Here is a 27829-nt window from a genome sequence, read left to right as displayed (position 1 = left end):
GCAGGGAAAACCATTGCACGTCGCAAGTGCCAATGCTTAAAACTTTTTGCTACGTGACTCGACAAGTGGCCAAGATGGCAGGAGAAGGCGTGAGGGGGCTAAAAGGGGGAGTCTAGAGGTTCTGGCCAATACGTGGCTCAAATATGCACGCACGCACACCAAGGAGCACAAGACAGTGAAAAACACGCAAGAAAATTGTCTAACAAAATAAAATTACCAGACTGAGCACTACAATGTATTAAATATAAGTAAAACCACAAGGGAGCATTGTCTAACAAAATTATTAATGGAATAAGAACTTAAATATGTGTATATTAATGATAAAAATAAATGTAACATTTTTTAATGAACATGAATAATGCAATCTGTTATCTAGCCAAACAAAATATGTGTTCAAAAACAATTTTTAATATTTAAAAAATAATGGTTCTATAATATTAAAATAAGATACAGAAAAAATTTACTTTTATGATTAGTTCAAGCTAAGTTAAGATACACCAGAAGCTTGAACGAATATCCATCAAGGATTTTATATGACTCCGTTTGATATTACATAGATTTTTTTTCGGGAATCCTAACTAAAACTGGTTTTTGATTTTAAATTTGTTAGTTTAATTTTGTTTTTGATTTGGATATCTCTTAAATTTGATAAATATTTATACCCAAGTTTATTTTCAGTGGCTAATTCCAGCAGACTGTTGCCATCTTCGTGATATCTTTTCCTCTGTTTCTTTTTTGGCCTGCCTAATTTCTTTCCCGCAGCTTCACCACCCGCACCCGTATCACACAGATACACACGCACACACATATGCACTGGCCGGGAGACACCGACACGCATACATATACATAAAAATCAGGTCATGTTCGCTGCTCAAAGTAATGGAATTTGTAATGCGTTCTCCCGCTTTTCCGACCCTGTTTTTCCGCCCAACCAACCCCCCTTTGATTGCCGCGGAATGTCGTTTTGTGTGCTCGTCTTCGTCTTGGTTTTTCCTGGCTCCCTACAACGTAACCCCCTTTCCCAGACCTTTCCATACCCCTTCTGCCCAACCGAAAAAAGCAGAAGCTTTTCCCCATTTGCCAGGGGGAAACCCCCTTTACCACTCTTGATTTTGCGTGCCCGTCGCTGCAAATTAACTTCTTCTTCTTGGGAAGGGGGGGCGGAAAATGAAGTAGGAGGGGCAGGAAAAGTGGGTTGGTATCTCAGGGTACAGGAAAATTCGCCTGTCAATGCTCAAGTGGCAGGGCAAGAGTGGAAACTTCAGTAGCTTCGCTTGTTTGCCATTATTAACAATCTTTGTTGCCATTTTGTGCGCAGACTGCCATGTGTTTCAGCCAACTTGCCACGCCCCCTCACACACCCACTGCCCCCCATTTTCTCAAATGTATTCAATTAGTTAACTGAAGAAAAATTATATCATTAGCTGGGGGGTTTGAGGGGTAGAAGGAGATGGAGGAGGACAGGAAACGCTCGAGAGGTTTATTAAAATTAATAATTGTCCTGGCCTGACATTAAATGGCAATGGTGATAAGGACCGGCGAAGATGTCCTGAAGGGATGGGAATACTTGGCAATAATAATAGAAATTTAATGGACTCGACAACAATAAAACACAAGGAAAATAATAGCAACTTGACTTGATTGGGAGTTTCAAAGGATTTCTATAACAAACAGATACAATGTGACATTAAACACTCAAGGCTTAAGGCCACTTTTGATCTTTAGCTTTACCACACTGTAATAAACTATTCTCGTGGTAATAAAAAAGTGTAGTTAAATCAGAAAAGGTTAAGTGTGTAGTAAAAAGATTTATTTGCTTCTTTAATTGTTCATCATTAACAAGGAAATAAGAAATAAATTATTTGCAACATAAGATATTTGCAAGGGGGTTTCAAGAAGCAAAATGCTTGGCTTTATTTGACACATAAAAAACCGATTCCATTTCACTTTCCACTAATTTTTTAAATCATATATTATAGATAGTATGATACACCAAACTTGATTTTATGCCGCCCCAGTTAGAATTCCTGCCAACTTCATTATGGTTTGACTGCAAAGTTCACAAAACCAAGTTCTTGTCAACTTCAGCTGACTTTCATCATAATTTAATTAAATTGTCTGAATGGAGGACATGCCCTGCCCGTCTTTTGTGGCGTCCCCAAGTCCTCCAGTAAGTTCTAGTCAATCGAGCGACACAAGCGACTCGGGCTCTTCATTATTTGGGTCATATTGTAGGGAAAATTCCGCACAAGAAAAAACTTTTCAATTGGCCTAATGACGAGAAACTTCCTGGCACAAGCACTTGACTCTCGACTGGTTGGCAAATTGTCCAGCAATATGAGCAGAAACTAAGTAAAAGTCGATAGTCTGCGACTACACAACGCCCACTACTCCGCCAATTGCGTTCAAGTACGACGAAGTTTCGGCGTTTGGTAAAATGTTTTTTAACAAGAAAGGAAGTTAGCTTCGGCAAGCCGAAGCTTATATACCCTTGCAGCTATAATTATTAAATTTAAAAACACAAAAAATGATATTCCCAATAGTATAAGATAATATGTCAAAAAACACCGAAGCTATAATTTGTTTCATATTATTTTCCTACCAATTTTCCGATCGTTCCTATGGCAGCTATATGATATAGTCGTCCGATTTTGATAAAATTAAATTCGAAATTCAGAACTAATTAAAAAATGTTATTTCCAAGCGTAGGAGGTTATATGTTAAAAAACACCGAAGCTATAATTTGTTTCATATTATTTTCCTACCAATTTTGCGATCGTTTCTATGGCAGCTATATGACATAGTCGTCCGATTTTGATAAAATTTAATTCGAAATTCAGAACTAATTAAAAAATGTTATTTCCAAGCGTTGGAGGTTATATGTTGAAAAACACCGAAGCTATAATTTTTTTCATATTATTTTTCCACAAATTTTCCGATCGTTCCTATGGCAGCTATATGATATAGTCGTCCGATTTCGATAAAATTTAATACAAAATTCAAAATTATTTAAAAATTGTTATTTCCAAGCTTAGGAGTTTGTATGCTAAAAAACACCAAAGATATAATTTTTTTTCATTTTTTTGTCCGATTATTCCTATGGGAGCTATAAGATATAGTTGTCCGATCCGGCTGGTTCCGACTTATATACTACCTGCAAAAGATATAAGACTTTTGGAAAAATTTCAGCCCGATAGCTTAAAAACTGAGAGACTAGTTTGCGTAGAAACGGACGGACAGACGGACAGACGGACAGACGGACAGACGGACAGACGGACAGACGGACAGACGGACAGACGGACATGGCTAGATCGACTCGTCTAGTCATGCTGATCAAGAATATATATACTTTATGGGGTCGGAAACGTCTCCTTCACTGCGTTGCAAACTTCTGACTGAAATCAATATACCCTCTGCAAGGGTATAAAAATACCAAAATGCGAGTGCGGAAAGCACCAAGGAAATTAGGAAAGCAAACAAACAAACCAACAAGCAAGCAGCGGGCAAACAACAAAACCCACGAAAAACAAACCGAAAATGTTGCATTCCATTGCTGGGCAAAAAGTTTTCTATTTTCACACATTTGTTGGCCAAAATCCAAGAACTATAACCGAAATATGTGTGTTTTTTTATATATCTATATCCAATGTGGCATCAAAAAGCGCGCAAAGTGCTGGGAAAATTGTGCAAGAAGCTGGCCAAGAAATAAATGCAATGGGAGTGGTTGGAGTTTGTGGGGAATAATATGTGAGGCATGCTTGAAACTAGAACAACGATAAAGCAAAACCATGTCTCATGATTCAAATAAGAAATAAATCAGGAATGGGAATAGCTTTGTGAGTTCTGACTTTAAAACTTGTGCCAAAACTTTAAGAGAAAATATAAATACTTGAAGAATACCCTTTAATTCATGAAACATTCCATTTCATTTTTGTTTACAGGAAGTCCTATTAAAATTCTCAAAAAATCCCTACCTTATTTATTATATGTAATACATAAATAACCTGGTTTTTCAAATCACTCCTCTCAATCTTAGTTGATCCTGCCGATTTTAAATTTCGATTTTTGGCATTCATCCCAATAAAGATTACTCGGTTTTGCGCTCAAAATGCAATATGCATGCCGGCCGTATAGCTAAAGCCCCATCTAAATCAGTCGAATGGAGCCCCAATGATCACACCTCCTCGAAAAGTGCCAGACAGAGTCGCACAGACGCATCTGCTTAGCATATCAATGGGGCGCGATTTGCATTTAGAGCTGCCACCAACAGATATTAGCACCATTTCGGTGGGGGAGTCTCCTCGAAAAAGTCTTAGGTGTTTGTTATTTATGCGTCTGTTTGCACTAATTCCACTCGTACAGTAAAGCCACCCACAAGAGCACCATCCAGACATGGACAAAGGTCAGTGAGCAGAGGAAGTAGTGACGTCCATGAAGTGAAGTGAAGTGTCGGTCTGCAGACTTAAACGGGCTTATCACAAATTCTAATTGAAATCAACAAAAGAAAAACAAAAGCAACGAAAGTGAAATATAAATTGAATTACATATTTTATGCAAACAAAGGCAGGCGGACATCCCGTACCGTAACCCTTTGCCCCGCAACCTTTAACCCCTTTCAGTGTGATTTGCCAAAAACTTTTGCTTCGTGTCAACATGACGCCACATGCGGTGTCCGCAGGGAAACTGAGAGAAAAACTTATAAATTATATTGGGAAAATATTTTGAAGTTATTAGAAAAGAGATAAATATTATTGCAACATATATAAACCAATTGTTAAAATTAAATACAAGTATTAAACATTAAAAAAATAATATGCTAGTCGATGCCTAATACCTTTTTAAAGAAATTGTTTATTAAAAAACCAGAACCTTTTTAAGTGTTCCAACACATTGTATCACTTCTTTGTAGAGGGAAAAAGTCAAAAGGCTACCCCTGGATTTTCCTGGAAAACACCCCAACCACTTCAGAACCCTTATTTGCCAGCATGTGTCCTTGTTTATTAAATAGTTTCAGTGCAAATCCTTTGGCACTTGCTTTGTGCCTTGTTGGAGATTATTGTGCATGGTGATCTCCCGGACAACCCTTCTATCTTGTCCATCAATTAGTGTAGAGTGCAACTATTTTTATGGCTTACAGAGCAGTTTGTAACAAATCCAGGGACTTTGTTCACTTGTCCACAGCAGCAGGGATTACTTTAAGCTATTTTTTGTTAACTGCAACTTGACAATGCAGCTACTTTGGGATTTCTGCTCACGTAGTTGACATAAATTGAAAACTGCAGAGGTAGAAGTAAATAGGAAACACGGAGAATTGGTACCTGCAAAGCTCTGATAAAATTCAATAAAAAATACAAGGTATGTACTCTATGATTACAAAGAATCAAACGATTCCCGTTTTACAAATTGACTAGAATAACCAATTCATAGCATTTCCATTTAAGAGCCACCAAATCCAATTCACATATGATAATTAGCCACGAGTTCTCGCCCATTTTTTTATTTTCTTATCTAGCAACACCTTTCACATAAAGAAAAGAAACGAAGGCATAAATTAAATAAAAATCAGATATATATCTGCATAATTTCGGAGACAACGTGAGGCGCCTGACAAAGCTCATAGCTCAATTTGCATAGAACAGAAATAACAGAATAATAATGAAATCAAATCAAGTCGGAATGGAGTGCAAAATCAAATTAAATTTAGCTGCATATGGAAATATTTTACCCAACTAATTCAATTAACAGCACAATGCAAAAAGGGCAAGGATATATACGTTGTGAGTGTGTGTATGAAAGGATACTCCTTTTGTTGGGCTTGTTAGAGGGGAACCACGACGAAAAGACGGCCGGTCGGGTCCTTGCCCTCTACTCGATCAATGGGACTTCGCAGGACAAAGGGGGCCGAGGCCAAAAGGAGCCGGACCAAGGTAAAATTTCCGTATACAAAACACGCGCCACATGTGCAACTGCCTGGATCCCAAGGATGTGGCTGGGTGGCAGCAGGATGCTGGTGCCGCTTGCCAGGACGCTGATGGTGACTCAAGAGCACTAAGCTCCAAGCGGCAACATCCGTTTCATAAACGCAATAGTTAGATGCCCGAGACCTAAGCCAACTTACAGTGATGCAAAGTGTGTACAAAGGTGTATAATTTATGCATTGCACGAAAAAAAAATTTAATACTAGTTCTACATAAAATAAATAATTTTATAATCAGAAATTATTAAACTACAAAATAACCAACATATATACCTTTTAATTGAATTTTATAAGGAATTGATTCAGCTCTGAATAGAAAGGCCCCACGTTGGGCGCCATTTTTTTATCCCAAGGAAGGAATAGCTCCTCAAAATCACTCTGGTTCTTATAAGCAACATAAAACCTTCCACTTAAACCAAAATAAATATTTACTCCTTATAAGTATAGCTATAAATTTCCTTTTCCTTTTGTGTAAACCTTGAACCACAGTGCAACTTCTTTTCACATCAGGCCAGAGGACCAAACGACCTGCCACACAAAACCTTGCCCAGGAGTCTGTGAACTCTCTGCTGGCTCAAGTTCCTGTGAGCCTGTGTGACAATTTTCCATGACCCCTTCCTGGCTTTTTCATCCGCCTACTGCATACCGCCCCCCTCTACATTTTCCCCCATCACCTTTTGTGTGCTATTTTCACGCTTTTACGCCGCAATTGTTGTGGCAACGTGGAGTAGAGAAGGAACTGCATTGAAAGAGCAGAGAGAGAGCGACTTTGCCTAACCATATGAAAGAAATTATGACTTTAAAACTAACCTACAATTGCCCAGAAGCCGACAATTTGATGGAGTTCCATTGTGCCAACAGTTTGAGAGCGATTGCGGGCAGGAAGTCTATTTAGGCCGGCGTCTTTTGTGCAGAGGTCACTGAATTTGTGCGCTTTATGCCAAAAGTTCATGAACTTTTTTGATGGCAAACAAACTGAACAAACCTCAATCGAACGCCAAAAGGCGGGAAAACTCATTAACAAATTGCAGAAAGTGTTTGCTGTCAAGCCAATTTTCCTCCACCTGACCATGACGTGAATAAGAGAACAGTTCTGTGTGTGTACGAGAGACAATCGCAGAATACTCAGACATGCTCCACATTTGTCTCGGGTTAACATGTCACGAAGTCGCCACGTCACGACTATGACAACATTGATGGGAATGAGTAACGAGGAATGGGGACTGTGAACTGGGGACTGGGCTGGGTGTTGCTCTGATGGGCGGGGATGCACAGAGCGTGATGGAACACTTAGAAACCATTAATAACTGGGTTATGTAATCGAGACAAGAACCAAGTGAATGACAGCCCTAGAGCCACGGGAAGCGAAGCGAGGGAGGTCAAGAGAAAGCTGGCTGCGGTTGTCAATGAATGAATGTGGAGCATTCAATTGTCAGTCTACACTGAAATGGCTTCCTTAGCCAAAAACTACAAGGTAATTATTAAATGGCGCACCCGACGATGATGGTTTCCTTAATTATGTAATTTTTGTTTTGTGACATTTAGCTAGAAAACCCTTTCTTTAAATGCTGTAATATACCCCAACGATGGGAAATTTGGTGTATAAAGTAATGACTTCGAATTAGCAATATAAGTCTTATCTGCGGTATTTAAAAAATAAGTTTTTGTTTTTAAATGAAAATATTAAATTTATTATACACAATAACAATGGTAAATCTGAAGTAAGAAATAATTTAAGGTTTCCTTCAGGTGCTAAGGTTTCTTTCAAGCCACAAACTTCCTACCATTCAAGTACATTCTTTTTATATAGTTTGTTTATTTATGTTTGGCTTAATGTATCACTACATCCTCTTCTTAAAGTGCATCATTTACTGGGTTGCATAGTTACCAAATGCAACAATGACTGACATTTGATTGCCATAGGGATTCCATCTCCACCCAGTCTACCCATTCCCTATTACTCCTTCAAAACAGGTGTTTCCCATAGCTACGACAATTTCAATTTCGATTGCCGAGGCTGAGGGTGTGACAAGTGTCAACAATTATCAAGTATACGTCACCTGATCACGACTGCAAGCAACACCAAAGTCCAAAACCCAGTCCCCGCTGCATGACACACGTGCGTCAATTGCCACCGAATTAATTGAGCGCACTCATGAGACTGTCAATTAGCAGAATCAAGCAAATTTATGGCCAACGAGCAAAGCAAAATCTAGTAGGAAAAAATACAAACGAATAAAACTCAAATCAAGAAATATCAATAGCCACACGAAAACGGAACATCAAATCGGTCTGTCAATTTGTGTGGCCGACCAGAAAACGCGTGTCCAACCCATAAAAAAAGATGCTAAACAAAATTCTCAACGAAGAAATATGATAGAATTGATGGGGAAAAAAAAAAGAAAAATACTTTTGTGAAGAGCAAGAGAATGTCAAAAATTAGCAACGAAAATAAATGAGCCTCGAGAGATAGAAAAAGATATTCTATAGAGAAAAGAAAACTTTTCGTGAAGTTTATTATTTTCTTTTTTCTGCCTTTCCGACCAACTCTTTACACATTTTTCGCTTTGGTCGGGCAATTTTTGCCTTATCTCCGCTTTCGGCCAACAAAAGAAACCAGAGAAGTGGACCGCGCAAAAAAATATATTAAAAACTTGTCGCTAATTTTGACAACAATTTGCAATTTAGCCCTCCTCCTCCTTCGCGGCAAGTTTGTTAAGGCATCTTAATGATGGCTAATTAAAAATCTCAACTGCCACAAAGTTACGAACAATATATTGCTTTATCTACGAGGCTAAAAATAAAAGAAAAACGAAAAATATAAAACCAGATAAGTCTGTCATGGCAATTAAACAAAATCATTTTGTGTTGTATCGTTTTGTGTTTGTTTGGAAAACAAAAGACTGTTTCGGCCGTGTTTAAAAATAGCTCGTCGATAGGGCCGAAAATAACCCAAAGTATCTCGAAGATATGTGCTGCGGCATGCGGATAGACAGACAGCCAGTCAGACAAGTGCTTTTGTTATTTCAAATGGAAATGCTCGAGAGCAGCAGCTGAAAGCAAAAGTTGCCTATGCCCACGCATTTTCCAGGAAAATCGGAGGAGGAAAATTGGGGTGTTCTGGGCGGAAAAGGAAGCCGCAAACAAATTACTGCCTCCCAATGACAGCTGAAGAGGAACAATTGCAACGACAAGCATACCACAAAATAATCTCGCCCGCCCGTCCAGAGGAATCAAATTTTGTGTGGCAACAGAAAGTCAATAAATACTCAGCTATGCAAATACCCTAGGAAAATTAGGGAAGTTACTAAATAAATATTTGAAAAGGGGAGGTGCTTTGTTTGTTAAAAAATAAAGCTCTTGGAAAATTTACTTATAACCAAACAAGTCAGTGCAGTGTTTATAAAATTTTTTTTTATATATCTAGTGGTTTTAAAAATGTATAAAACAACCTAGGTGAATCGGGGAAGTTACTAAATAAATATTTGTAAAGAGAAGGTGCTTTGTTTGTTTTAAAAAGAAAGCTATTGGAAAATTTACCTATAAACAAACAGGACAATGCAATCATTAAACAAATTTTGATGGAATATTTTGATATTTTGTTTATTTATTTTTCTGATTTATCTGATAAATATTTGTCATAAAAATGAAATATTTTTCTTTACATTCCAAATTATTTTTCGTTTCAAAAAACGTTCAACCCTTTTAGAGGGCAAAACCTGCCAACCAAAAAGCAACCTAGACTTTCCGTTTCCGCAAGGACATCTGCCCATTGAAAACTAGAAATCGGCCGGCAAAAAACTACTCGAAAACAAAAAACACAGAAGTACCCAAAGAGAAAGACCAGGAACACAATAACAAACAGAAAATGGCATAATAGGCTTTGTGGGCGTTCACCAGTGGGCGTGGCCGAGGGGAAAAGCGCAATCAAGCGTTTCTACATAGTTTTGCTGAGAAACAAAAAAAAATTACAACAAATTTTCTACTACAATGCCTACAAAACACTACCAACAAAGAGGAAACAACTTTACACAAGGCCTCACCAGAAAAAAAGGTAAAAAATCATAAAAATTCCAACAAATACGAGTGGATAAAACGCAATGCTCATAAAAATTGTTACGCACATTGAGCAAAAGGCAGCATGTGTGAGTCCCAAGGATGTCCGGAAAAAGGACCCCACACCTGAATCGGGAAATGGGAAGGATGAGGAAAGGCACCTTCTGTTGCGCTATGCAAAAATTGAAAAAAATACAAATTTCGGCATTACAGTTTCCCATTTCACTTCTCCTGCTCTCAATTTATTTTTTATTTTTTGCAATGCCTGCAAGTGGCAGTAAAATTAAATGAAAATTATAGCCTTGCGTGGAAAATGTAGACAAACCGAAATAAATATAAATTATAAATGCTGGATAAAGGAAAACTAGATGAGCTGGCAGCAGAGATGCAAATTTTACATTTGCATTTAATTAATGTTCATTAAATATTTACAAATTGTGGTAAATTACCGCAAAATACTTAGGGATGCATTGGGAAATGTTGTGAAATTCTGGGGGATCGGAGGTCGTGGGGCAACAGTAACTGCGACACTTTGTCCATCAGAATGTCAATGCACACTAGGGTGATTCACTGTTTGCACGAAAATATTTTCACAAATAGTTGTTTTTTTTTTTCTATTATAATTTATAAATTTATATAAGTTTTTTTAATAAATAAAAAAAAGTCCTGTAGTATTTTATATGGTTTTTTTAATTATTCGAGCAACATTATGAAACCTCTAAAAGAGGTGGTACTTAAAATGTTGTTCTAAAATACCTAGCTACATTCATTATATTTCTTTAACACATATTTTTGAACAATTTAAGTAGTATTTATAAATTTTTAAATTCAGCACACCCTACTTATTGTGTTTGAATACCTAAGTGAGTGTGTCCGGTGCATTTCACATTCTGCGGTGCCATTCGGTTCGGGGCGTGCGAATTTTCGGTTCTATTTGGTTCGATTTGATGCGTGTTCCGCTGCGGTTGGCACTTGGAACCGTCATAGATGTTGGACATGGGTCCTTCGAAGGGTCGTGGGGGGTCAAGGGTTAAGGGGTCGACGCTGTGCAGTGACAGTGGTCAGTGTTGTTTGAAATTTCGGTTTCCGTTATTGGATTTGCGGTGAAGGAATCTCTAATGGGCGAAAAGTCACAAGCAAACATACTAAAAATTAAGTTCCAGGAGAGTTTCAATTGGTTTTAGGGAAAGAAAAAACATTTTAGAGAGATTTAAGGATAAATAAAGACACGTTGTGGGATTTCCAATTAACTTAAAGCCATTATTGGAGAATTCAATTAACTAAAGATTAAATTTGTCAAACATAAACTAAAAATGCTTGATTAATTTGGTTGTATTTTAAACATATACCGAATTATATTAAGGATTGATTACCTGTTTTTTTGAAACTTAACCCACAGTTGATTGGCATTAGGCACTTATTCGATATGCCTGGCATGCCTTAAATACAAGTCTAATTAGTTTGAGAAGCTCTGCACATGCAATTGTCAATTTGCAGCCTCTTCCGAAGGGGGAATAAATCAATCAGTGTCCCTGGCAGGTGATCAAATAAATTAAATTTCTCAATTATTGCCGGGGAGCCGAAACGTAGACAAAGGCCATAAACCGTAAACCACTTTGGAGTCAAAACCGTAGTAATTGCCATGAGTGAGCAGATTTTCCAGCCCATTTGGTAGTTGTGCGTCAATGGCGGATGGCGAACTTAATTTGCAAAATATGCAAAACTTAATAATAAATACTGAATTTTGGTTCGCCGCGTATCGCAATCGATTCGCCACTCAAACTGATTGCGATGGAAATGAAAAACTGCCAAAGGAAGCACAAACAGAACCGAATTGCGAGTTTCCCATTTTGGCATAACGATTTTCCCTTCTTTCTTTTTCAATTTCTTTTTTTTTTTTTGTATATTTTTCCTTTTTGTGTTCGATGACAGGCAAAACGAGGCGAGCGACAATTAAAAGCGAAATAAAAACAAAAATTCAGTAAAATTGTTAGGCGATGATGTCCGAGATGATTCCGCACGATACGTCACAGAACATTCAGCGTTATTCGAGTGGAAACTGTGCTTCACCTAATGAGGGGAGGTATTCCCCCCTCAAAAAAAAAAGGGGGACTGTCTGTGGATTCTTTGGGTTGGAGATCTTCGGTCTACAAGTGTGAATCATGCTCACGAAATTCGTGATCTGGAACCAGGTTTCGGGATGGAATCTGTAAAGAATCCATTTCCTGGTCAGTGAAAAGGAATGTGGGTTCTGAGAGAAGAAATAAATCTTTGAGATAAAAATAAAGGTATTTAGGGAAGACTATTTTTTTTGTAAAGTTCAAAGGCTCATTATTGGACTATAAGTATTAAAAATAAATTATATATTATTTAATAAAAATAACCATTACTTTTAGTCACGTTACCATCCCTAATCGGAAGGACTCAAGCACCAAACCGACTGAAAACAAATTTTATGCGACCACGCGCCATTTGATTTCCCTCGAAAAAAGGCGAAAAACCAACAGAGTAAAAGAGTGAAGTTGGAAATTCAAATGGAAATACTTCAAGCAATTGCATCGACCAGTTTATCAAAAAGATGCTCCCGAAAGATTTCGCCCCCTCGAGTTATGCATTTTCTTCTAATGAACTCCGGGCCTTTCAGCGCTTTCTTCAGTACCTCCGCACTTTTTTAAATTTCTTTCGTTTTTTTTTGGCCATAAAAATCGTAATGAAGCGGGCAACATAAAACAGAACGCCAGAATGGAGGGCAGACGATTTTGGAATGGGCTGAGGTGAATTTTATGCGCGTAATTAGCAGCAATTAGGGCGGTGGGGGCGTGCGGATATTCAATATTCGGTAAACAGAGCTTAACATGGACTTCAGGCCATTCATTAAAGTCTGACAGCAAATTACACTTTTTTTCTCAGTTTGTGCTTGCCTTTTTTTTGTATCTCTGTGTGCTTTTTTCTGTACTTTTTATTCACACGCCTCGAATGGCATTTGCGAAATGCAAATTACGCTAAGCAAATTAGCGCGGAAGCGCCAAAGTGCAAGACAGGAAAAAAAAAAAAGAAAAAAATATATATAAGAAAAAGGGGAGTGAAATTCAAGTGAGGTGTGTGCCAGGGAAATGCAAGACAAATTAGCTGGGAAATGGAGGGGCCAGGTACAATAATGCGCCATGTGTGTGCGGGTGCACAATGCCAAATGAGCTGCGAACGCCGGTGCAAATAAGGAAACTAAATACCCAAAGTGGAGATATTTATGGAAATTAACTCAGGTGACTCATTTGACCAGGAAGTAAAGACCTAAAGGTCGTGGAAGGGGTTAAACAGCGTTAAGGGTTTGCTTTTTTGGTAACCAGGGAATACTAACACAAAAATAATTACCACCCATGAAAAACTTAAAAAAATATTAAACATAACCTATCTATATCTATAATAATAAGTTCCTGAAACCTTCGTCATTTTCCCATTATATAATATCTTTAAGATACCAAAGTAATCTAAGCCAAAACTGCAACAATGCACTTTTAAAACATTCCAGACCTCTTGAGTTAACTTCTTGACACCTCCAAGTCGTTACAATTAAATGTGAAATATAACCAGGCAGCAGGCTGTGCAGTTTGCAGCCTCTGAAGGCCCAGTTAAGTTGTTAGAATGCACAATAAACTCATTCATAAGTCTGGCGAAAAGTCTCACAGCAATTTAGCCAAAGTCTTCACACCGCGACTGACTCGCCCACAAATCAAATTGCAATCCCCAAGAGCCGGGGCAAAAACTGAGCTGGGTTGAGTTGGGCTTTAGCTGAGATGGGTTATATTGCTGCACTGGAAAAAATAATTGAAACCAGAATTCTAGAAAATAGTAATTTACAAATGGTCTATACATTTAAACGAATTAAAAAACTGTGTTGGATGTTTTAATATTAATACTTTTTAAACTAAAATTTTATAGTTTTTAAAAGTATCTCAAACATTGTTACGGAACCATAAACAATTTATTGAAAGCAAACTATTTTTTTAAATACATTATAAAATATCTTATGTCTCCTTTACGAACTTTTAAAGGATAATTATAATTTTGTAAATAATTATAATAATATGTAACATATTTTAACTCAAAGGAGACTTCTCCTAAGCATTTTAATTTTAGGAACCAGGTTTTTTAAAAAACAATATGAAGAGCTAAGCTAACCCAGAATTTTTAATGGGTACCTATTATTTTGTAAACTATTTTTGCAAGTTCAGGGCTATTTATTTCAAGAGTGTTGTGGGGCGAACAGGAAACGCGATGAGCAGACCGACACCTGGCCTCTGTGCTCATGACAAACTGCCACTCCAGGCGTGGCTGGGAAAGCGCTGGGAAAAGCCGGGAAAGCGGGGGAAAAGCGGCGGGCAATTGAAAAATGACGCCCGGCCAGCCGGTGGAAATGCATTCAGCAAATGAAGCCCGCCCAAAAGCACGTGAACCGAGCAAACAAGACACACAAAAGGGGAGCATCGGCAGCTGTGGGAATTCAGTTTGAATGCAACCGATATGTCAATATGCAGACTGCTGTTTGAGTTATATTTATTTTTTCCTCCTTTTTTCCATAGCCCACTATGTTTTATTAGCGATCCACTAATTGCAAAAATTTGTTTCGCATTTATCCGGCGAGCCAATGACAAATAAAAAGGGCAATAGAGAGCGCGCGTGTGTGGTTTTGCTGCTTTATGATCATTAAATATTTGAAAAAAGCGTTATCAGCGATTTGGGTTCTCGGTTACCTGATGCTGAAATAAAATTATAAAGCATTTCGTGTTGACCCTCAGGCTCAGGGCACTAATTGAAAATGGCAACGGGTATCCAGAAAAAAATACCTACAAAAAACACTCACTTTTTCCATGCTGTTTGTTTATTTTATTTGCCATGGGTAAAGTTGCATTTGCTGCGATAAGCAGCAAAATCACAACTGATAAAAGAAATAAGAGTCAAATGAATACACAGCAGAGACAAACAACAAAATGTTATGTAAATAGTAATGAGATAAGGGAGAAAAGTGGGCTGATAAAGGAGTTTTACTTCACTTTGAAAGGTGAATATAAAGGTTTAAAGGTCATTTTTAGAGAAAAAGAAAGAAAGCTGTATCAAATGCTTAGTAATATTTATTTCCATTCCTCTATCAGGTCTCATAAATATTGTTTATTCAATATTTAAACAAAACCCACTGTTATTTAAACACCAAATACCATTTTAATATGATTTTCCTTGTTCTGAGAAGTACTTGGCCTGTATATACCATAAATATTTACCCCATATATTGATTAATTTAAGTGAATAACTCAAAGTCCACTCGCATTGTCTATTATATGTGTAGACCACTCAAATGAATCACGTTTCCCGTTGTGTCATTTGGCTTATCAAACATTCCTCTTTGTTTTAGTCGATAAGAAATAACACAGAAAATTACTCCGAAATGAGAATGTTGGGATAAAAATGGCAGCCAGCTAAATTGGCATTTCGGAAATGTTATCTCAGCAAAAAAAAAAAAAAGAAACAAAGACTTTTTGGCCAAGTTCTATCGAAGAGAACCGTTGGCTGACAACCGTTAGCTTTGATTTAATTAGTAGATTTTTGTTTACCCGCTACAGTTTATCAAAACTCTTAAAACAACACACGATTTTAGCATCAAACTGTGACCATGGCGGGGATTAAAGCTCTGTAGGTTGCTGTGGCCGATGCTTTTTCGTGTGTTTCTTTTACTGGCTTTAAAGCAGGTTTTCCATTTGGCCTTTGGCATAAGCCACATACTACACTGAACTACTCGAGTGCCCAGCAAAAGCCGCACAAGTCGCTCTCTATATGTTTGGCTTTGTGTGTCAGTGTTTGGCGCATACAAATATAAGTAAAAGGTACAGTGGGTGCTCGGTAAATGGAACAGTGAGTACCACAAATAAATGCCATTCAGACAACGACAGTAAAAAATTATTATGTAAGTTAAATGTTTTATTTCGGTACCGTATTATTATACAAAAAGATCTTCAATACCGAAAAATAAACAAGGAAAATAAAAAAAAAGTTTCCAAATGGGATCCTATTATTATTTTTTTGTGAAAGACTATAAAAATGTATTAAATTAAAGGTGATTTAAATGTGATTTGATTGTTTTGTTTTTATAAATTTTAAAATACCAAATCACAAATCCTACATAAAAATCTTTATGGGGTTGATCCAGCTTTCCTAAAAATTTGAATAAAATGGGTTTCTGCCAAAAAGTTCCTACTAGTGCCAATAAAATTATCCCTTTTTGAGCGAGGGAACGCATTATTATTGAAATAAATAAATAATCCTTTAGTTGTTTATTTTGGATGACTACTGTGAGTAGTAAGGTAAAACATCGGGCCAAGAGAAATATGCATGATGCTGCTGTTGCTGTTGTTTTTTGTGATTATTCCTCTCATTTTGCGGCTGCTGCGTGTAAAATCAATAAATTCGAGCGGGTTCAGAGGTGACGACGTCGACAACGTCGAAAATGCTTATGACCTTCAGGCCTCTAGCTGACCTTCGGCCCCGCCCCTCCCCTTTTTTTCTGTCCCCGGGTTACCATTTTCCCTGCCTTGGCAATTAAATTTTGTATGTAATTTTTATTTTACACTTTTTTGCTGGCCTAGCCGGCACTTCTTAATTATCGTTGTTAAGCTGGTTATGGTTTGTTTTGCTTTTGCTTTTGCTTTGGCTGCCTTAATGCTTTGCTTTTTGTCGGAAGTTATTCCCCCAGCAGCAGCAGGGGCATTCATTAATTTCTTGCCTTATTTGTTGCCCTCGCCTCGCTCTTATGGTTATTGATATTAATAAAACTTTTCTTTCTCCAAAAGGCCAGAAACCAATCCGCCAGCAATCGTTGCTCAACAAGTTACGTCAGTTGCGTCGGTGGGTATTTTTATGTGCTTTTTTTGTTTTGCCTCGATCTTAGAATACTTGTGTTCAAAACAAAAGATTAAGCTTTGAGGGATTAGGATTACAGCTCTTGTGTACCAGGCACACAAATGTGGAAGTCTTTGGCAAAGTAAAGATAAGCGGGAGAATTATGGAATTTTAGTTTTAGAAATTTGTGTACCTCAGTAATTGCAGTTGAAGCCGGAAGGAAAATTTAATAAAGAGTCTTAGCTTACGGTTTAAATTGCTTATTAAGTGTATTTCTTTTTAAAATAATCCTCCTTATAAAATTGCGTTTTTTTTTTAAATAAATTTACTTTCTGCATCTTAGTCTAATTTTTTAAAACTTTTTTTATGATATATGTAAAATGAATTTTATTTTTTCCAAACGTGATTATTACTTTCAGATTGTATGAAGTTTAAATTGTATTATTATTACATCTTTCGAAGCGTTAATTGGAATTTTATTGCCTTTTAATAGCTGCTTGTTTTAAGATTTAAAGGTGGTACTAAAATTTAAGTTGACCAACTAACTTGATTTTCTTTAATTGCACAGTTTGGCATTGACTGGAAACCGGCAATTTAAAATGTTCGTTTGCCTTGAACTTTAACTTTTGTAAGTCACTGCTTAAGGTTATTTTTTCTGTGCTTTTCTTGTCATATTTTGGTTAATTGCTAGAAATGGAAAGAATTCTAAGCAATGGTTAATGATTAATTACTTAAGGCCTTTAGCCAATTCCGGTATGTTATAAAGTGGCTAATTACTATAAGTCCATGGTATATTATTCCTTCTGTACCTCTTGCATTATTTATTGTTGACATCTACATACTTCTTAGTTACAATTATAACGGTTTTCAATTGGATTTTTATAGGTTCTCAATAGGTTTTCAATAGGTCTTCAAATAGTTAGCTAATGAAAGTACTGGGGGTCACCAATTATAATTATTTCCCTTAGATGACCAGGTTCTCTTTATTATAACGAACGATGTTATTGCTTAAGAAGATATTCCATTATTTTTTTTGCATACTTTGCTAATTTTTGCATTTTATTATAGTTTAAAGTTTAAGAAAGGATCAGGGTCACCAATTATAATTATATCCCATAGATGATTTTATTCTTCTTATTATAACGAACGAAGTTATTGCTTAAAGATATGCCAGCATATATTAGTGAACTTTGCTAACCTTTTCATTGTTATTATAGTTTAAAGTTTAAGAAATGATTAGGGTCCCCAATTAATATGTGCAGCTCCATAAAGAGCACTTTGAGTACCATTTTTCTGGGTCACCTCTTTAAACCTTGCCTATATGATCCTTTTCATTCTTAATATTGCTTAAAGTTTAAGAGAGGATCAGGGTCACCAATTACTATGTGCAGCTCCATAAAGAGCACTTTGAATACAATTTTTCTGGGTCACCTCTTTAAGTCTTGCCTATATGATCCTTATATCTTTTAGGGAGATGTTACTTACCATCTTTAGCATTTGTTGCCGCCGTCGTTGTTGTTGTTGTGGTGGCCATAGTTTTGGTTTTTGATTTTGTTATTGGTGTTGTGCAGACTGAGGCCGCTGCCGACGCCGACGTCGCTGCCTTGTAGAAAGCTGTTGTTGTTGCCGATGTGGATGACGTTAGTGTTGTTGTTGTTGCATCCACGGCGCCAGCAGCTGACAAACTTCGCGAACAGTGCATTAGTCACCTGTTTTTTACAGGTGCAAAGGGGGTGGAGAGGGGGGTGGTGCTAGGTGGCAAGTGGGTGGCTTGTTTAATATGTATATCAGCTGATAAGGGGAAAAACGCGAATTTTTTAATCAATTTTGGGTGAGGTAGTGTTTGGGTAAACAGGAAATGCACAAAAATGATAAAAGGGGCAACACAAAAATTAAAAAAATATTCTTTTTATGATTTTATTTTATTAGGTTATTAATTAATTGGTTTTGAATATATTTTTAGATGAATTGAAATATTTTTTCTTTTAAATTGGCAGAATTCGTTGGTAAATTTATTAGTTATATATTAGTTATATGTAGATTATTTGTCCTAATTTAATCGATTGTTAATTTTTGTTATAAATATAATTTTTTGTTATAAATCAAATCTATATATTGATATTTTTGGGGCACTCTTCTTCCTCGTTACTTTTGGTTCACTTTTTAGTGGGCCATAAACCTTTTAATTAATATTTTTCTGCTTTTACATATTTTCTCTGGCACACTGGCAGCTGCCTTTATTTATAATTGCATTTATCAAATTTATTTTTGTTATTATTTCGCTTCTTGTTCTTTTGTTTTTATTTTATTTTGGTTGCATGTGCGTCGGTGTTTATGTGTTGGTGTGCGCGTGTGGGTGTGTGTTTATACGCGAGTGTTGGTGCACTGAGTGTTTGTTGTTGTTGCCAATGACGCGTACGCGTGTTTTCTCGCTCGCACCTGCACGTTTCCGCTGGCCCGAAATGTCGCCGCACGCTTCTAACAGCCGCTGCACATGTTTTCGTTAATTTTCCGCTTTTATTTGTTTAGTTTCTTGTGTAATTTCGCAATTGTTTTTTACGGCGACTCGCGGAGCGAGCTCGAATTTGGTCACATTTTATGTGGCCAGTTTTGATGGGGCCTATTATCCTGAATTTGTATTTGCTCTCTTGGCGGTTTTTTCTGAGGCCTAAGCTGCGGTCACACCGAATTTTGTTACGTAACGCAAGACGTAAGCAAACGTAAGTGTAACATCAGTGAACGCAAGAATTTGGTCTCACCCGACAGATTTGGATTTTTCAAGTGTGATTGCGGGTAAAATTTAAAAATAGCAGGAAGTTTAGATGTTATTACTAGCAATTTTAATTTTATTAATTTTACTTTTAATCAACCTTGGCCGTTGAAATGTTAGAAACATATTTCTAACGGCAAGGTATAGATCAGCAGCTTTTTTTTAGCTGATATAAAAATAGCAACTCTATTCGCCGTCATGGCCGAAATACCAGCAGGCGACGGAGGAAAAATACCAAAACATATGGCCTGACCAAAAATACTTACTGCGCTTAACAGCACGCTCATAACAGGACTCTTTTGAACATATTTTCAAATTTGAATTTGAAATTCTGTTAAGTATTTATAAGTAAATATAAGTAAATATTTAATTACTGGAAGTTCTTTCTTTGGCACAAGCTATTAAGCACTATATACTAAATATATATAATTCATAGCCTAAGCACTTATGATAGCCTTAACAAATATGCAACCGCTTGTCTTAAAAACAGTTTAAAAAAATTTATTTCTTATATTATGCAATATTTTTGTATGGAATTTCATTTTGTGTTGGATAAATATAAATTTTTATATGTGTATACATTTTTTTCCGGTTCTTATAGAGTTGTTCGTAATGAACCTCAAACTCAAATGTTCTTACCAGAAATGTTCTTAAATTAAAAACAAATGACTTAAATAATATTGATATAAGCTCAATAAATGTAAAATATTGAAATACTATTATTTTTACAATTTTTATTAATAATCTAAATAATACTAAACAAATTTAAAGAAAAATGCAAAATAACCAGGATAAGATCAAGTGTTAAATTTAAGCAACGGCAATAGTATACTGTTGTTGCTTTAAAAAGAAAATATATTAGAAATTGAGAAATGATGAAGTTTTACGAGAAATTAGTGACCTTGGTGGACATATTTTTACACCCATCCTAAATTGTCTTGCGCAAAAACCATATTATTTAACAATTTGGCCAAAACCACTGACCTTGACAGCAAAATATGACACAAATATTGCGACAACAAGAAACGGCCACAACAAGCGGCTTAGTTTGATAAGTGAGGTAATTTCGGATGACGAAGATCGCCCGACTTCTCCCACCCACTCCCTGATTTTTTGTTGTTGTCACCCACTTTGCATGGGTATTTATTTATGATTTTTTTTTTCATTTTTTAGTATTCCGCACGATTGTTGAGTGAAAGTTGCCACCGTTTAGAGTAATGTTTTTTTGTTGCTGCTGCCACGCCCCAGTCGCCTTATCGCCACCTGTCGCTGGATGTGAGTGAGGTGTTAATTCGACAGTCAATTGTGTAAAAAAGAGTCGGCTAACAATTGCATAATATCAAAGCTGAAACCGAAACTCGAGCAAATTTTTATTTGGGGGCCAACAAAAACACAAATGAAAAAAAAACAATTAACCAGATCCAAGAAAAGCCATAAAAATCGACAGAACCCAAATGAGTTTGGGGAAAAACGTGTTCTTCCCGTGCTCAAAATCAATTTGGCACTGCAGAATTAAAACCCCCAAGTCGGGGGTCATAAAAAGACTTAAAAAGATCGCTTACAAGATCCCAGAGACACAAGTCAATGTCCTTAGCAATCCACTTCGATCTTTGATTTCTTTTGATGCCCTCAAAAAGAGCATAATAAAATAGTCATCAGTTGGAGTTTACTTATAAAAGAATGACTTGGTATTTTAAAATAAAATATTTAGTCTACATTTAGCTGGAATATTTATATGATTTTAAAGTCCATAAAAGAATTATAAAAATGTTGCTTTGATCAATTGTTTAGGAGAAAACTAAAACCCTTAAAATTCCTTTAAATATATGGAGAAAAACAAATAAGATACAAAACAATGTGATTACTTTTATTAATCATTGATTCAAATTTCACCACTTATAAGAAGAAATGTTGCCCTTAAAATACATATAAAAAAATATAATAAAAAACAAACAAAAATAATTTTATCCATATTAATATTGCATTTTAGGTAGTTCAAAACAAAGATATGAAAATCAAAGATTAATTTATGTAGATTTCTGGAGCATTACCTTTGATTGCATTAAATCGAAAATCTTTAACGCATTTAAATTGATTTAACCGATTATTTTTTTTTATGAGCTTTTAATATCGATTTTTAAGGGTATTCAAGCCGTGTTTTCTGAATCTGTGCTTCCCTTGCCTTACTTCTTTTTTATTATCATCGTTTGGTGGTGCATATATCGTGTTAGCCCTTGCAGGTTTGGCCTGTTTGCAGAGCTCTTTTTAGCCAAAAGGGCCCGAGAACGAGTTCTGCCGCAAATGGATCGATCGATCGAAAACCATACATATGTATATATGAAAGTCCAATATGAACAGGAGATAAATTTTCCTTCTATTCACAGCGGTGTTTTCTCCACTCCACAATCGTTTGACCCACTTAACTACATTTAAATGGACTCATTTGCATAGAACACATTTCGACTTTTGTTCGTCGTCCCGTTTTGTGGGCGTTTTAGTTCGGTTTCTGTGCATTTCTAATAATTATTAACCCAGAACCGGGGTGAAAATGCATCCCAGAGATGCATCTTCCCTGCCGAGACAGTCGGTCCAAAGCTAATTGACTCTAAAAATAGCCGGAGCAGGTTTCTCTGTCTGAATCTGAATCTGAAACCGAAGACTGGGGAACGGAACGGGTTTCCACCGAAGAAGACCAAAGACTTAAAGATGCACCATCCAGCTAGCATAACGACCAATGGGCCCAAATGGGTTTCTTGTAGGAGCGTTTAACCAAACAAGAAAACGAGAAAAATCTGCTGATCAAATGTCGCTGCCTGCCATCGAGTCAACAAGGAATGAGAGTGAAAAAAGGTGGAAAAGTAGCAGGAAAAAAGGGGGAGTTACATGTACTTACAAGTCGATGATCAGGGACAGACTGAAGTGAAGACTAATCGCCAATCGCTGCACAGTTGGACCAAGAACTATATTTTACAATGGAATATTTTGAAAGTTATTTTAGGTTTGTATTTTAAATATGGAAACAGAAAATATATTTTCTTTCGTAAAAGTAAAAAGCAACTGGTTTAATATTTTAAACATTTTATTCTAAACTATTTCTATTACGAAAGTGATTTAGAAATCATTTATTTTTATGGGTAGGTATACAATATCATAATACCTAAATATCATTTAAAAGATTTTCTTAAGTCCTAAAAAAATATATCAACCAAATCCACAGCTTAATACCCTAAAAGGGATTAGTTTAACAAAATGTTTACATGATAAAACTGTCAGTCATCCAAAAGGAAGTATTAGTTTAGGATGGACTATCTTGAAACGCAGATTTAAAAACCAAAACCTCATTAAAATTTAAGAAAAAGGTTTTGGAAATATTATTGTTTTGTTTCAAATATTTATATATATGCCAAACCATTAAAGCAGAAATGTAACAACTCTTCTTTATGAATTCTTTAATATTACTTCTTAAATATGTCGAATTCTCTATCGTATTTTATAAGCTCAACTTAAATCATTTTCAGCGTAACAGATTGCCCTTACAATTCTGCAATCTTCGCTAAGTAAACCAAATACAGATAGCCGATAAAGCAAACATGATTGATGATGGTCCCCTGGTTTCTGCCCTTTTTTTCGTGCCCAACCCAACCACTTGGCCAATTACAAGTGCAGCTTCTTGTGGAACCTCTTGGCCAAAACCCTTTTGAGTCTCGAGTCCCGATTCCCGATTCCTGCGTGCAACTCGAGACCAAGTTGGTCCAGTTCAATGACATTTAGCACAAGAATTGGCCAATACGATGGTCGTTGATACCGCCACTTTTCTCCATCTCTTTTTTTTTAAGCCCTGCTGGCTTGTTTGCCTGTTGACTTGGCTTGTTGCCTGCGACTGCGCAGCCGACGTTTTGTATAAAATGCGTTGGGCCTAAAGAAATTTCAAACAGTTGCGGCCGTGAGGCGCTAGTGAACGCATCTTGAAATCGAAAAGATATATATAGAAAATATTTGAAGCGCGAAAATGAAGCCCGTTGCCTTGATCCTGGTTTTTCTGGCCTTAAGCCAAGGTAGAGTGCTGAATGTACCCAAGGAAGCGATTGATATCCCGGTGACCATTGTGGAGGATAAAGAGCAACCAGTGGCTTTGCCTTTGGTCAAGGAGGAGGCCAAGCCAGAGGAAATTAAGCCTGTTCCTCAGGAAGAAAAAGCCAAGGATCTGAAGGAGGAAATTAAACCAGAGGTTAAAGAAGAGATTAAGCCAGAGGTTAATGAGGAGATTAAGCCCGAAATTAAAGAAGATTTGAAGCCAGTCATTAAAGAGGAGCTCAAGGAGAAGATTGAAGAACAGATCAAGCAGCAGATTAATGAGAAGCTCAAGGAGAAATCTCTGGAAATCAAGGAGGAACCTCAGAAAAATAAGCAAGAAGTTCAGAAGCCAGAAATCAAACTGGAGACTCCAGAAATCCAAGAAGAGCCTTCTAAAAATATTTTAAAAACTCTGCCAGCTGAGGAGGCAGTTGTTGTGCCCGCCGAGGAGCCTTCCCCCAATCCTTTGAACCAGGAGCAGTCGGAAATCCAGGATCCAGCCCATCCCCAGGTCCGCCAGGCCACCCAAGCCACGCCTACCCAGAGCACCACCCAGGGCAACTTTGTGCAGCAATTGATCCAGAATTCCCCCATTGGTCAGTTCCTCAATCAGTTCCAGCCCCAGCCAGCTGCCAATCCTCCAGCTGCGGCTTCAGCTCAAGTCCAAGCCGATGATGCAGCTGCTCCTGCCACACCGGCTCCCACGGTTCCTGGTTTCCTCAATCCCCAGGCGGCCATCACCTCGGCCCAACAGGCTGTCCAGAATGCGGCCCAAACTGCCGTCAATGCCACCACTCAGGCCTTCCAGGGTATTCAGCAGTTCGCCAGCAATTTGGGCAATCAGTTCCAGAACACTTTGTCCAGTCTGACGGGTCAACAGCAGGCGGCAGCGGTGTCCACCACTCCACGTCCACCGGGTCCCATCCAGCAGTTTGTGAGCAATGTTTTCGGTGGCAATAATAATGCCACGGCTGCTCCAGCTGCCCAGCAAAGTGGCAATCCTCTCCAGGGTATCATCAATTTCCTGGGCGGCAATCGTCCCCAGAATGCCCCAGCTGTCGCCGCAGTAACTCAGGCCCCCGAAAAACCCCCCGTCGATGATAAAATCGATCCTGCCCAGGATGAGGTGGCCGAATTTGTGCCAGAATCCGAGAATGAGGTGCGCAACAGTGGTGAAACCATCGATGATTCCTTCGAGGAGGCCGGTGTTCCAGCCAACGAGGTCATCGTGGTTAACGATGATGCCGCCGAGGGCGCTGAGGTCGTCGATCCTGTCCAGAATCAGCAGCAGCCCACCGATGCAGTGGCTCTCTAGAGGGTCAAGAGGTCCCTTTGGTGAACTCCACACAAACAAAACCGACTGACGCCATTTTCGTCCACATTTTTCGATTCAAATTGAGAATGAAACAGGAAAATGCTTCTTTAGTTTTCTAAGTGCATGCACCGCAACAAATTATTTATTTCATACTCAGCCCAGGAATTTATCTTTAATAAAATGAGAAAATACAAATCATAAATGAAACAAATAACTAATAAAATTATTTTTTTTTAGCATTGGGTTGGTTTAAAATTACGAAATAATAAAACATGGAAAATTTAAAAACCTGAAAAATGTCCCCTTAAATATAATTATAATTGCAGCTTTTTAAAAGAACTATGTTGAGTAAAACTACAGGTAATTTTTACCAAAATGGATCCAAAAATCTCTCAAAATAAAAGCAGTTACAAAATTTATTCAAAAATTATTTCATATTTATTTGAATTATTTCCATTTGTTTTCTTGATTTATTATTTTGATGTTGTCTTTTTTTTGGTTTTTCTTCCGTTTTTTGTTTTACATTAAGGTGGTTCAATAGCTCAAAAATGGTTACATCAACCAAGACGCGCAGTAAATTTACACATTCATATAAGGCTAAGTATCTGAAATGTTTCGAACCTAGGCGAGAGAACAAAGGCTTCCAATTTAAACTAGATGTCGCAGCTGGAGTTGAACTTATGCCCAAATATTTAAGCTAGTTTTTGTTATACATTTCGATTTTTTTTGCTGAAATTGCATTTCAATTTTTTTCATTTCGCTTTTATGTTTTATAGTTATTCTTTAGCTAAGGGTTTTTGGGATTCTTTTTAGGCTGCCTTAAGTAAAGTTTTGTGTGATTTCTTGAGCTGGAGAATGGTTCTACTTAAATTTAGTTTTTGGGTTTTGAGAGGGAAGAAAGGGTTTTGGGGCAGTGAATGGGACTTTTGGGGCAGTGTTCTATTGGGTTTGCGTAATTTTGATATATATTAGTGTAATGCTGGAAAACTGGATCGTTGAGCAGTGAGTTACAGGTGAGGGAGCAAGAGAGATTTGAGATATAGTGGGTGATTATCGGAAATGATTTAGTTACTTATCCAAGTTAAGTCTTTTTCGAGATTGGTACATGAACTTAATAAGAGATTTTTGATTCGTTCGATATAGTATATCGCATAGGATAATGTGCGTAACAGGCAGAGGATCTATGTCTATAGCGCTGGATCCCTGGATTTATAGTAAGCAATCATAGTTGGGGCTTCACTTTCTCTATAGAGATACGAGTTGAATTTATGCTAATTAAACGTTTATATAAGTAGGCCAAACATAACAGTGTCTTAAAGCATTTCCATTTTAGCATTTCGCTCAGTGTATACATGGTAAAGTAATCGAGATATAGAGATATAGATAGCAGCCATACATGTAAATATCGAGTAAATATCGAGGCATTCAATATAATTTTGATTGATGTGGGGAGTACATAGAAAAGTGTTTGGATTGGTTTGGTTCTTCTGAAGCCGTTGAATGTTGTTGTTCTTGTGTTCTTGTGGGTCGGGTATACACGTATAAGTGAATATATATATTTTTATACCCGTTACTCATAGAGCAAGAGCGGCCACATTTTTTAGTATTTTTTTTTTTAATTCAAATGAGGTTTTGTTTTTATTATCATTACCCATCTACATGCAAAACATTTTTCAAATCGGACCACTCATTAAAAAGTTATAGCCAAATTATAATCAATATTATGCAACAAACCAGTCGCCACCAAGCCGCTAGAGGCGCTATAGGCTATAAGCTAGGTGGCGCTATAGAAGAAGAAGATAGGTGGCGCTATAGGCTAAGTGGGCTAGTGAAATAAGCAGAGTTTCTGTAAACATACCTCCTCTCGAACTCCCTTTAGTTGAGTAACGGGTATCTAATAGTCGAAGCCATCGACTATAGCGTTTCCTCTTGTTATGTTTATGTATATATAGATGTAAATATATGTGGGTATTACAATCATATGTCTGTTCAGATACGTTTACAATGCAAGTGTGTCCGTGTCTGTTACTAATTCTGAATGAACGTGTATATAGCGTGGCTAATATATCTTTGATTTAGCAGATTAGCAGAGGGTTACAGTTCTCTATATGAAGGTCATCTAATGGGCAGGAATGAGTACAGTTTTTTTCCGGCAAAAAGGTACAATACTTGTATATATCTTTATCGACTGATCGGGTTTGCTAAATAGCGCTAAGCTTTTGCGGCTGGACAAAATGCTCAAATAGAAAAAATAGAAATCAAAAGATCAGAAAGTTCTCCCCTTCGTTTTTGGTCGCATTTTATAAAAATAAAAATTCGTTTTCGTTTCTCGTACTACCAAAAAATATTGCACAATCGGAATCTAGAAAATATAACGCGCTTATCAAATATCAATCGTATATAGCATAATTATCTGTATATTCCTATAAATATAATTTTATATTTCCATTGTAACCTAGGTTTGTTTTGGGTAAAGTTTTTCGAATTCTTGTGGGTTATATTAACATGCAGACATCAAAAAGTTACGCGATTTTAGTTTGTATATCATTTTCTGCTATATCGTAAGGAGTAACCATATCATATGTCTTAGAGTTGATTTTGGTTTTAGCTGCAGTTTCTGAGGGGCTTTAGATATCAGGCGTTGTGTTAGTAAGAATGATGAATAATAAAGATTTAAGGAAGACACTTAGAAAAAGAAAAAAAAAATTTTATTTATAGGAAGACTTGAAAAAAGTGAAAATTAAATGAG

General features: G+C 37.0%; 2 protein-coding genes across 3 annotated transcripts in view; one reads left to right on the top strand and one right to left on the bottom strand.

The window, feature by feature from the left end:
* LOC119552843 (cyclin-dependent kinase 14) overlaps window positions 1–19525 on the bottom strand; it is a 104272-nt gene extending 84747 nt beyond the window's left edge. The window contains exons 1-2 of one of the 2 annotated variants that reach the window (XM_037862706.1): window positions 19361–19522; window positions 18407–18712 (exon numbers count right to left, since the gene is read on the bottom strand). In XM_037862706.1, coding sequence (XP_037718634.1) covers window positions 18407–18623 — 217 coding nt within the window. In that variant the 5' untranslated portion in view covers window positions 18624–18712; window positions 19361–19522. Of the gene's footprint in view, window positions 1–18406 lie in introns of both variants that reach the window. The other variant, XM_037862707.1, reaches the window with a different exon arrangement.
* A 4115-nt stretch (window positions 19526–23640) lies between these two features.
* On the top strand, window positions 23641–25266 carry LOC119553835 (20-hydroxyecdysone protein). Its single transcript, XM_037864469.1, has one exon. It carries the CDS (start codon window positions 23701–23703, stop codon window positions 25078–25080), a length of 1380 nt encoding a protein of 459 aa, XP_037720397.1. The 5' UTR covers window positions 23641–23700; the 3' UTR covers window positions 25081–25266.
* Window positions 25267–27829: the final 2563 nt, after the last annotated feature.

This window comes from Drosophila subpulchrella, chromosome 3L, assembly GCF_014743375.2.
Source record: "Drosophila subpulchrella strain 33 F10 #4 breed RU33 chromosome 3L, RU_Dsub_v1.1 Primary Assembly, whole genome shotgun sequence".
In the NCBI taxonomy this organism is placed as follows: Eukaryota; Metazoa; Arthropoda; class Insecta; order Diptera; family Drosophilidae; genus Drosophila; species Drosophila subpulchrella.
Note: the sequence above shows the minus strand (reverse complement) of the source record. Positions and strands in the feature narration are given on the sequence as shown.